Genomic DNA, 12,662 nt, shown 5'->3' with positions numbered 1-12,662 from the left:
CCAAGTGCGCTTCTCCCCCGCGGGATTGCACCTAAATGAAATAAATTAATAGGCTACCACTCAAGCAGTTTCCCCCTGTAATATTATTGTGATTGCAAAGGACTACATTTAAACTTACGCATTGACCCGAGAACCAATGTTTTCCCACGCCGTCTCCCTCTCTTTTGCTGCTGCAGCGGTGTTACACATCCTTCTAAAAACGTGCTCAAACTCACCGTTTGAGCGCATTAATATTTCCAATTCCAGTGGAGTGAAAAACGTAGCCCTCCTCTTCCTCGTTGCCATGGTGAACTGTCGAATCGGAGCTCCATTGATGCTGTCTTTTTATACTTGTGGTGCACGCGCTTAACTCCAGGTGAAACTACTCCGAGTTGATCAAACTAACTCAAATATGCTGTTCTGGAACCGAAAACTCAGAGTTTCCTATCTCAGAGTAGATCAACTCAGAGTTCAGGGTTAGACTCAGAGTTTGTTGAACCTGCTTTGTGAAACGGACCACTGGACTCTGGAACTGACCTGATAATTCAGAGTTTGTGTTGCACTTTTAAAATGGATTGTGATGTACCTTTAGTTCAATGTATGAACATCAATATTTGGTTTGATGTGTGATGAGCATGTGGCCAGTCAACCATGACGTTTGCAAAATTTTTAATTAGCCCTCCTGCAGGGTGAATTAACAAAAATCAACAGAATAAGATCTAGACTGTAAGTTTGTTTTCCTTGTGTGTTGCCCTTTAAGTTGACTGTTTGGGGGTTGTTTCCAGCCAATCATTGATGTGTCAACAATGAGCTATGCAAATGGGATGTTTGTAGATATCTAGGGTTATAGAACCACTTCTTTTCCTTAACTTGTGCTCCAGGAATCTGAGAAGATGGGGATATATTTGATTTTGTTGGGTCTGCTCTCCATCTGCAGCCTCTCCCTCAGTCAAGGTAAGACACTCTATAGACCACAACAACAGGACTTTTAATGAAAGTAGAATGTATTCACTACATATGTTTTTGTATTTGTACATGTAAAGGTGTTTTCATTTCCAATCTTTCAGATTGTAAAACACAGCATGAGGTGGATGTGGATTTTCCGGGAACGGACATAACATCTGTCTACTCTCCTGACGCTGATCACTGTCAGCAGCTTTGTACCCAGCACCCGTCCTGTCTGTTCTTTACCTTCATCCGGGGTAACTGGACCAGAGATAACAGGTATAGAATGGTGAAATAATTATAATAACCCATAAGTTATACTTACTGCTTATTTTCAAAGAAAACAAGCCAGATCCAGAGCGCCAGTGCTAGATGCAAAACATTTTTTTTAAATCAAAGCAAACAGTATACTTTTGCTCTTAAATACTTTTCTTTTTGTACTGTACATTAAAGATCTTATCTCTATAAACTGCTGCATTGACCTGTTATTTTATTCTTGATGGGTTTGATTGTCTAACTATCATGTTGGTCTATTTTTCACTGAAACTATGGTGACCCTTGTTCTTTTTTCTTTTTTTTTTCTTTTTTTTTTTAAAGACTACTAAAGTTAAACCCCTCCTGCAAAACAATCAGACAAAATCAATAACGATTACCCCACTCTGCAGGCACTTTTACTGCTACCTCAAGTCCACCACAACTGGAGAGCCCAGAGTTCGGACTCCACTGCTGGGTGTCACCTCTGGATATTCTCTCAAGCCCTGCAGCCCTGACCTAAGTAAGCGTTTGACCATTTTAAACCACCATGATGACCAATAGTTAATGAGTCATGCATGGTCACGCTCTGCTTTACTCTCTATGCCTGTCTCCCAGAGCCTTGTCTGTCTCAGGTGTATCAGAATGTGGACTTCTTTGGGGCAGACTACCGGACGTTTTTCACAGCAGACTATGAGGAGTGTCAGAGAGCCTGCACACAGGACTCTGGCTGCCAATTCTTTACTTTTACGAATGAGGACATTCAAATGGAGAGCATCAGGTAACTCTGGAGCACACAATTTTAAGTTGTGGGTGAAATTAAATTGTCATAAAGAAGTAGGAAAGAAAGAGTTAAGATGAACCACTTTTCTCATTTGTTTATTCATCTGTTCCACATAGTAGTAAATGCACCTCCAAGTTGTCGTGTGCACATGGAAACCAAAAAGAGTCATCTAACGATCATGATTTCAGATCAATGACTTTTCCAAACAAAGTAGTCTTATGGCACAACTGGGGGGGGGGGGGGGGGGGGCTTCAATAATGTAATAGTAATGGAAAAAGGTCTCGTGGTCTGATGAGTCCACATATAAGGTAAGATGTTCACAAATTTGAGAATACAAATATTGTCCGTATGTGTGCGTGATGTGTGCTGTATGTATGTATGTCTGCGGGTAAAAATAGATGTGACTGTGCAAATGTGCACTATGCAGGGATCTGATATATATATATGACATATGATGTTTCTTGTTGTATTTTAGGTTCAAGTGCCACCTCAAATTCAGCTGGACGATACCAAGGCCTTCTGTTAAATCATTGCGGAATGTGGTATCTGGATTCTCTCTCAAGATACAAATGGGTCAACAATCGGACACAGGTAAAAAAAAGTCATAACATTAGGAAAAACACCCTGCAGGTCGCTGTGCATGCTTTCTTATTGTATTATCTATGTTTCACACAGTGTGTCAGGGCAAGCTGTTCCCACGCACTGACATCCCAGGAGGCGACATCATGATGCTGCCTGCTGCCTCTCCTCAACACTGTCAGGCTTTGTGTTCCGCTCATCCACTGTGCACCTTCTTCTCATTTGTCAGGTAGTGTGTTTGTGAAATTACAAATTTAATATAGCTTTTTTACTCTCTCTCACAAATGGGCAAAGTCAAAATACAAGGTGACAATTTGTATTTAGAAGATGAGTTATATTAGCCTATTTGTTGTTCTAGTTACTTAATGTACAATATTGTAAAGGGACAGTTCCTCAAAGTGCACCCCCCTAGAGCTAGCAAATGTTACTGCCATTAATGTTTACAGCCTACGCTGTCACTGGCGAGAGCCTCTTGTTAATGAGAAGATGCACACTTCCTTCTAGCAGTTGGGTTTGGGTAGATGGGTAGACAGAAAATAGTTCCTACATGAAACTTCTTGCAACAAGGGTTTTCTTGAGGAACCAGGTCATGACTTCCAGAAAGAGACATTACTGTTGTTTTTTTCAAATGTATTTACAGTGCCATCTAGTTTCACTACAGTCTAAGAAAGGCAGACATCTCTATGGCTGATATCTACAAAACTCTAACTTGTTGAACCAAGAAAACAGTTGAAATGTCCAGACAAGCCATTTTCGAAACAATGGCCCTCATTTATCAATCTTGCGTGAAAACTGGTGCAGATCTGAGCGCTGAATTGGTATTACGACAGGACACACGAGTGATTTAAGAAACGTTCGTATCTGACCAATCCCAGCGTACAAATGATCGGGTCTTGATAAATGCGGCAGCTGAATTCGATCATCATTAACATGTTACGCCCTTAAATATTCCTGGTTCGGAGGCCTCGACCACTGAGGTCGGACATGGAGAGAAGAAACACAGGCAAGAAGAGAAACTTTTCCGAGATGGAGATCGGCATCCTGGCAGCGCCGGCACATCAAAGGCACTCCGTTCACTAATGCAATGTTGTGCAAAACTGAACAGGCCAAAATAATATCGCACACCTTCTCTGGGGTGTACAGCAGCACTCCCCCTGCTGGTCCGAGACGGAGCCACCTGCCCTTCAGCAACCCGAAGCAGCTCCACTGTGACCCGTGTGCGTGTGTGCGCAGTATTGAATCTGCGCTCCAGCTCTGTAGCAGGGTTTGCCAGCGGGGTTAAAAGGTATTCTGTTAATTAGTTGTCACGTTAGGCTATTTAGCCTATCATATGTTATTTAACAAAAAAGTGGTATCAGTAAAAACGTGGGCTTTTTTTTTTTAAATTAAATTTTCTTTTATTCGTTTTAAGAATCCGTTTTCATCTGTTCTAAATATGTGACTGCTTGTGCTTAATGACAGCTGAGGTTTGTTTAATTATTATTTTCAGACGCAGCCAGATTTTGCTGTGCTGCACCGCAAATCCACAGACTCAGATTTGCGTACACGAGCTCAGGCCTGACGTGAGATCTGATCGTAGCTTCCGCTCACGTCCAAATTGATAAATGCCGAAGCTTGCGTGGAAATGGTCGTACGCACGGTTTTCTGCCGTACGTTCATTTGATAAATGAGGGCCACAGTCTTCAAAGTCCCAATACTGACAACACACTGTGTTTAGAAGCTAAAAGAGACACAATCACCTGAGCCGATACTGAAGTACAGTTTCACCAATTCATCCACACGAGGCATTTTGTGCAGGCAGTCATACGCGCTGTTTGATGTAGTCTCAGAAGGTCGACTTTAAAGGAGAACTTCGGTCGATTTAAACATGCAACTACTTTTTTATTCATTTTGAGTCATACACGCTACAGTGCTGTGTGCTTAGGTGTCTGCTGATGTAGCATAACTTTTGGTGTGAGATGTGGAGCATGTTAAGACGCTTAAAACACAGTGTAAAGTTCTGACCCCATGCTGTTAGCGTTCAATGCTAAGTCTCGGTTCACGGAGCTCTGTAATGGCTGGACCAAATTTGTTCGCGTCTTCGGTACTGGCAAGTCAAGGGTAGCTTGAGCAATGAAGCTGCATGTTTAAATCGACCAAAGTTCTCCTTTAATTTTGAAGTGTCAAGTTTCTTATGCACTGTGTATAGTGCATAAGGAAATGAGTAGTGCCCTCTCTTTTGTTGCAGAAATGGGTTCAGTTGTCAGCTGAAGAGAGATGAAACTTACCTGGTGATCAGATATAATGATGGAATCACATCTGGGCTGCCGGCACATTTCTGTCAGCTGGATAACAGTATGTATGACTAATCAATACAAACCAATCGGGACTGTTTTTGGTGTGTGGGTCAATATTTTGTTCTGGATAACTGAATGTTTTCTAGCTATAGATGTCAGTGCCAGTCCATTGTCACTTATTTAAAATACATGGACACACATGCACAAACAGGACCTATACACATGTATTAGTGGAGAGGTGTTAGAGTGAGGGGGCTGTCCCATATGAGGTGCTGAGAGCAGGCAGGGGTTTGGTGCCTTGCTCAAGGGCGCAGGAGGCAATCTCTCCATCTACAAGTCCACACTCGGAATAGACTGGTCCGAGCAGGTCTTGAACCGATAATCCTCCAGCCCCCAAGTTCCTGCAGACTGAGCTAGAATAGGAGTAATGTAGACATTTAAGACAAATAAATAATAATAAAATAAAATAATTTCTGAATAAAAACCCTGTGTAAGGAAGTTTCATCCTTGTCTGTATTACAAAGAGGTAACACTTTTCACTTATCTCAGAAAACAAAGAAACTAAACTTCTTTCATTTTCCTCTAACACTGCATGTACAGAAAGTGACAAACACTTTTTATGTGATTGTCTTTGTTTCATGTGTACACATGCATATATTTTTTAAATTAATTAATTAATTTTTATCTCTGTTTTATCCTTTCGTGCAGCACTTTGGAAACCTTGTGTTTGTTTAAACTCGTGCTATATAAATAAAGTGGATTGGATTGGATCGGATGTGAGCTAATGATAAGGCTGAAATCATACATGATCTATGGTAGTCTAACTGTTTGTTTCTGCTAACAGACTGGGTAAAGGTGGCTCATGAAAACGTAGACTTCGGTGGTTCTGACATTCGCTATGTGCTGCTGGACGATGCTGACACATGTCAGAGGACCTGTACTGAGGATGCTCTCTGCCAGTTCTACAGCTACGTCACAGCACAATTCACTGACCCTGCTTACAGGTACAGTATTTCTAACAAGTGCAAACCTTCATTGTTTTTTAAAAATGTTTTATTAAATTGTACACGATCACCTCTAATGTATCACTTCATAATGTGATGACATTTTTATTGATGTTGCTGAAATAAAGATACTGTTGATGATTTTGTGTTCAAGGCGCCGCTGCTACCTCAAGCGGTCCATCACCATGCCTGCTCCTCCTAAAGTGGCCAAACTGACCAACGCGGTGTCCGGATTCACCCTGAGGAACTGTGGATCAACACCATCACATGTTTAACTAAAATGCAAAAAATAAAGCAAAAGCCTGATTTCTACTTCATGTGGGAGGCACCGTAACTCATACAGAGTTTGATTTGATATTATCTATTAATATAACTATGAACTAACACAAAATGCACATCCTATCTTTCACAAGCCCCTTGTTTCAAATAGAGGAATTATTACTGTTCCCACTACGTGTTGTAACAGTCCTTCCAGAATTTTTTTTTTGTGATTGTTGCAGGCAAAAATCCTTGATTATGTGGCACATTTTCTTAAAAAATGAGATGGAATATGCAGGATTTTAATGCGATGAAATTGCGGGAATTTGCAAAAGGGGAACTTGCAAAAATTGCGAGAACTTGCAAAAACTGCAGTTTGATGAATAGTAAAAAAAAAAAAAAAAAGTGATTCCCCCCCGACACTCTGTTCTCATTAAGTTAGTACCGTAATGTAAAGAGTCATTTCTAATGACTTCCTATGATAAGCAAGCATACCTTATTAAACACATGGCTCACACTTACAAAATGTTGATGAGTCAAACAAGTTCCATTGCTTTACAAAAAGAATAACAAAAAACGAACGAACGAACGAACAAACAACTTCTGTAAAAATGAATACATTAAACAATTAAAATAAAATGTGTGCTTCCTGTTTTACAGAGGTAGTTATACAAAACAGACATCTTCTGTTAAAATAAGTGCTTCCAGTGTACAAAGTGCAATCTCTTACTGTAACGTACATTTACATACTACTAATACACTAACAACTGTGTATATATATATATGATATATATACACTCACTGGCCACTTTATTAGGTACACCTTGCTAGTACCGGGTTGGACCCCCTTTTGCCTTCAGAACTGCTTTAATCCTTCGTGGCATAGATTCAACAAGGTACTGGAAACATTCCTCAGAGAGTTTGGTCCATATTGACATGATAGCATCACGCAGTTGCTGCAGATTTGTCGGCTGCACATCCATGATGCGAATCTCCCGTTCCACCACATCCCAAAGGTGCTCTATTGGATTGAGATCTGGTGACTGTGGAGGCCATTTGAGTACAGTGAACTCATTGTCATGTTCAAGAAACAAGTCTGAGATGATTTGCGCTTTATGACATGGCGCGTTATCCTGCTGGAAGTAGCCATCAGAAGATGGGTACACTGTGGTCGTAAAGGGATGGACATGGTCAGCAACAATACTCAGGTAGGCTGTGGCGTTGACACGATGCTCAATTGGTACTAATGGGCCCAAAGTGTGCCAAGAAAATATCCCCCACACCATTACACCACCACCACCAGCCTGAACCGTTGATACAAGGCAGGATGGATCCATGCTTTCATGTTGTTGACGCCAAATTCTGACCCTACCATCCGAATGTCGCAGCAAAAATCGAGACTCATCAGACCAGGCAACGTTTTTCCAATCTTCTATTGTCCAATTTTGGTGAGCCTGTGCGAATTGTAGCCTCAGTTTCCTGTTCTTAGCTGACAGGAGTGGCACCCGGTGTGGTCTTCTGCTGCTGTAGCCCATCCGCCTCAAGGTTCGACGTGTTGTGCGTTCAGAGATGCTCTTCTGCATACCTCGGTTGTAACGAGTGGTTATTTGAGTTACTGTTGCCTTTCTATCAGCTCGAACCAGTCTGGCCATTCTCCTCTGACCTCTGGCATCAACAAGGAATTTGCGCCCACAGAACTGCCGCTCACTGGATATTTTCTCTTTTTCGGACCATTCTCTGTAAACCCTAGAGATGGTCGTGCGTGAAAATCCCAGTAGATCAGCAGTTTCTGAAATACTCAGACCAGCCCGTCTGGCACCAACAACCATGCCACATTCAAAGTCACTTAAATCACCTTTCTTCCCCATTCTGATGCTCGTTTTGAACTGCAGGAGATCGTCTTGACCATGTCTACATGCCTAAATGCATTGAGTTGCTGCCATGTGATTGGCTGATTAGAAATTTAAGTTAACGAGCAGTTGGATAGGTGTACCTAATAAAGTGGCCGGTGAGTGTATATTTTCCCTATATTATTCTTGCATCTCTGAACTGCTGAGCGGGTGCCAGAAGATGCCATGGACATGCCACAGGTTGCCACTGCAGTGCCACTACCTGCCGATACCACTGGGAGGATCTCGTTTCTATCCCATAATGCATAGCATATCTCTTACAAGCCTTCAAAATAAGAGTACATCATGAAATAATGCGAAGCAATGTAATATTATCACTTTTTTTTGTTGTTGCTGTAAATAGTATTTTTTAACATTACATGAATTATGAACTCCCTTTTTTAATGAAATAAATTAAAGGGCAAATCACAACTTTTACCAGAGGGCAGAACATTACTTTTGTATGCTTTAAATTGATATATTTATGAAAATTTCACCAATCAATATTTTTTCATATTACAGTTTTTATTGATTGCTTTGACCTGCTTAAACAAACTGGGATCCACTTGGTTTTCATCATCACTGTCTCAGCAGAGCACAAGACACCTCTTGCAAATGTGTTAACGCTTTCTCATTGGATTGACACATTTTCCCCACCCTTTTGCAGAACAGTTAACACAGATGTCATTTAAGCAGTCCAAACTCCATTGTTTTAGCTATGGTAACCAAACAGAAACCATCTGTTCCTAACTATTAGAAACTACCTACATCAGTATGAAATCACTAAAGCACCTGTTTGACACTCCTAAACACAAATCTTCAATGAGCAATCAGTCTGCAGGCCTTAAAAAGTGCAGCGGCCGTGTTCTTTGCCAACATGGATTGAAGAGGTCTAAGGCAGATGAGAGTGAGAAATAGGTGCAGAGGAATGTCAAGGTTGGATGGCATGCAAGAAGATTTTTCCCTTGGTTCATTGCAAGGGAGGATAATGAATGTGATGTGGATAATGGCCATGTGGCCCCATCTTCAAGACAGAAGAGACTGAGTATCAAGTGGCAATTTCTTTTACTCTACAGTAATAGATTTGGATAGTTTACTGTCATAGATTTTATTTTATTTTCTTAATTTCTTATACTCTCATAGATTTTATTTTGGTATACATGTATTTTGTGTAATATTTACAGTATTTCAGTTTTCTGCCACAGCTTGAACAAAAGAATCAATGGAATCAATAAAATTTGTGTAGCATACCCTCCGACAGATTGTGAACCCGACTAATGATTTTCTCAAAACTGTCTTTATTTTCACAAACAGCACCATAAACCAGCTCCATGAAAACCAACTTGTAGAAAACCAAACACAAAAAGTACAATTGCATTTATGTTTCCACTCTGCACTGTACAATACACCGTAGCTTCATCACAGGTGAGCGAGAATTAGCTTAGCTTTAGCATAGTAACGTAAATTGTATATATGACCGTAACACACACACTGACCTTATGCCTCCTCGGGGGGTAGCTAATACAGTCTTTGGTGTTTTATTCTTGAGTTACTGTTGCTTTATCGCCTTATTTTCCTTAGTTTGCCTTAAAACCTTTTACTTTTACCGTCAGCTCACTCATACTGTTCCTTTGTTTATACCGGAAGACACAAACCGCCAGGAAGTAGCAAGGTATGTTAGCGATCGCTTCAAAATAAAAGCTTATCACAAATAAAACCTTCAAAATGGACAATATACATATAAAACCAGATGAATTAAATTTTAATATGATGCACTCAGATCATGAAATATATTATGGTAACAAAATCATGTCACAATGCATTTAAAGTAACTTAACTATTAGTTTTTAAAGATTTTAACTTATTTAACCATTTTAGCAATACAAGGCTGCCCTCTTGTGGACAAAATGAGTAACAGCAATACATAAAACCAAAAAGTGGTTTGCTACAATTTGCATCAAAGCATTTCTGAGTCTGGATCCAATTCTTTGCAGTAAGGCAAATTTGACAACAAATGGCACTGGCATGAAAGCTGCGACAGTAATAGGCTACAATGACAAGCAATGGTGCACCGATTCGCACTGAGTGCTGTATTTTGTATTTTGTTGTCCACTGTGTAATGGTTGATTGGAAGAGCTCATACACTTGTTTGCAAGTTGTGTTGTTTGAAGGCAACATTAGCTTTTGTTGCATATCTTAAATGTTTTGGCACGGTTAGAGCCTTTTGCAAACAAAATGAGTCATTTTGATCATGAATGCCACTGTTTCGGCCTGTGTGTTAACTGTTTTGAAAATGTGGAGTTTGAGTTGACTGCTGCATCAAAGCAATCAATAAAACTGTAATAGTGGATCAAACACCTAGTCTGCAGTTCCTTTCAGCTCTACAGAGATTCAGTATCTTTCAACTCATTGTTTTGGATCTCCAGCTGCAAATTTACTGTTTCACTTCATTGTCACCGCTCTTATTAGCTGTATTTTGGTTAAAAACTCAGCATCAAACAACTGACAAAGTCACCAACCTACCAACCATCTGATGGACATTGTTACATTGCAGAGAATTACCCTAAATGACCAAATAAGTGTTATTTAAAAAAAAAAAGTGGGCAAGTAGATAATAATTAGACTTTATCAGATCTGAAGAGAATTGGTCACATATTACTGCTGAAATGTACCGATAGGTTTCAGATAATTACTACTTGCTGCAAAGTCTCTGCATTAAAAAGAACAGACATTCAACCATTCAGTCTTTATTTAAGTAGAGCTGCCAACCGTGAGCAGGCTTCTCTTGCATGGCCACTGTGTGCACACAGGACATGTAAGGTGTTCAAACCATCATAATGGCTTGTAGTCAAATGTCAAATCATGCATGTAGAGCAGAAACTAGTCTGTCAGCCAACACTTTGTTGTAAAACCAGTTGTACCTTGGTCACCGTTGCTTTTCTTCTATCTCAACGTGCTTTGTCAACAGATAAAATGATTGTCATGCTAGTTTTGCATAATCAATCTGATAAACAGTTTCCCAGTGCTTAAGCTGAACAAAGACAAGAACCACGTATGAAGACACAAAGATCGCTATCAGAGGACATTTTAGAGTGAAGATGAAGCGATATGAAGAAGTGGAATGTGAACAGTCCACTCACCCCAAAAAACAGAAAGCACTACAGTTTGCCTTGTCCTTGAAATATAGAGAAATTATTGTTGTTTTTTTTTCTTTGGACAAATTTTTCTGAAACCTAAAATAGTCTTGGTCAGCAGTTGAATGTTTTGCAGGAGGGAACTGGGTTCAGAAACACCACCCACATGGTTTTTGTATGATTCCTGAAGCTCTCATGCAAGTTGTCCTTTTTAGCACAGCAGCACTCCCAAAAGAAGCAAGACAGGGACTGCAAACATGGATTACTTAACAGAAGTGTTGATTCAGGCAGCTATTCAAGCACCCAACATCCGGAGTGCAGGAGAGACTCGCAGAAAGAGGAACAAAGAAAGTGCAAATTGCATGTGAACAATGTGAATAAAGGGTGCTCAATTTTTCTACTTAGAGCCGCCTTCACTGTCACTCCCAAGTGTAGGTATTTATGACATAGGTGGCGTCTATTACCTTCAGTGGAGATTTGATTGTTATTTTTGAGTGACTGTGCCAGCACTCTGTGTGTGCAGGGGTGAGTGAGAAGTGCTGAGTCACTGTGAGTCTTCAACAGCCACTATAAGGGCGCTGTGAACGTGCAACAGGAAATCATTGAATCACTGTGAGAACAGTTTAACATAACACAATTAACTTAGATAATATTCACATAGGTTTGCATGGATACAGATTGTATAAGTAATGTTTGTTGGATTGCTGTGCTTACATGAAAGCACATCAATAATTTCCTCAGTGACAAAATCCCCATGAACTCTGTAATGACAACTACTATAAACATAAGGTGCAGTATGTAAGAACTGGCATCCTGTCTAAGGTCACCTAAAGAAATCTAAATTGCATAGCTGCTAGCTGTTAGCCAATTAGCTCAGTTACCCACTCAGCTTATGGTCTAGACTGGGAGCTTGGAGAGGTATGACAAGACAGGTCAAACTGAAGCTAGCTGGTTAGCATGCTATCTTCAGTAGACACATCTGCAACACAACATGCAGACGTCTTTGACGTAACAAAAACTGCTATTTCTTCGCATTCTGCTGAAATTCATTGCGTAATGTTTTAAACAACAATTTGTACAAATTGCACCTTTAAGTCACTGAGGGATCACAGCACTATACACCTACTGTCTTCCTATTTATGTTTATTTTATTATTCATTTTCACCATGACACTATATATATAAATATAGCTCTAACGTGTCGTTAACTGTTACTATGAGCAACCATCAGTGCACAAAATTGCATCATTAATGTGTTGGACTCATGATATGCACATCTGAGATCAAAGAGTAATAATGCAAAGCAAGAGAAGTCACTCCTCCACATTTGACTCTGCCAATGACTGTTGATTTCAACAGCCAGAGGTATAATAATGCAGAAGTAATACATTTGCATACTTTTAATATGAAGTAGTGCCGCCCTGAGTTAACAGACATGGAAGAACAGGGGTGGCCATGCGAGGACAGGGTGTGAGCCATCTCAGCCGTCTTGAGTTACAGATCCTGGGTGATAACACGAAAATGGGATGGGGCTTACTTGCACCAATCAGGTCACAAACAGTC

General features: G+C 40.3%; 1 protein-coding gene across 1 annotated transcript; it reads left to right on the top strand.

Moving 5' to 3' along the window:
- Positions 1-788: 788 nt before the first annotated feature.
- LOC115578350 (coagulation factor XI-like) lies at positions 789-6,482 on the top strand. The gene is made up of 9 exons (XM_030411261.1): positions 789-933; positions 1,047-1,203; positions 1,590-1,699; positions 1,795-1,957; positions 2,436-2,551; positions 2,636-2,768; positions 4,767-4,873; positions 5,660-5,819; positions 5,974-6,482. The coding sequence occupies exons 1-9, from the start codon at positions 873-875 to the stop codon at positions 6,092-6,094; spliced, it is 1,128 nt and encodes a 375-aa protein (XP_030267121.1). The 5' UTR covers positions 789-872; the 3' UTR covers positions 6,095-6,482.
- The last annotated feature ends 6,180 nt before the right edge of the window (positions 6,483-12,662 follow it).

The sequence above is a fragment of the Sparus aurata genome, chromosome 3 (assembly GCF_900880675.1).
Source record: "Sparus aurata chromosome 3, fSpaAur1.1, whole genome shotgun sequence".
Taxonomy (NCBI): Eukaryota; Metazoa; Chordata; class Actinopteri; order Spariformes; family Sparidae; genus Sparus; species Sparus aurata.
This window is presented reverse-complemented; position numbering and strand designations above follow the sequence as displayed.

Bases quoted from the DNA above. Each gene is read 5' to 3' on its own strand.
- LOC115578350 (XM_030411261.1), top strand. From the start codon at position 873: ATGGGGATATATTTGATTTTGTTGGGTCTGCTCTCCATCTGCAGCCTC. The intron at 1,958-2,435 runs GTAACTCTGGAG...GTTGTATTTTAG, and splicing joins ATTCAAATGGAGAGCATCAG to GTTCAAGTGCCACCTCAAAT. The intron at 5,820-5,973 runs GTACAGTATTTC...TTTGTGTTCAAG, and splicing joins TTCACTGACCCTGCTTACAG to GCGCCGCTGCTACCTCAAGC.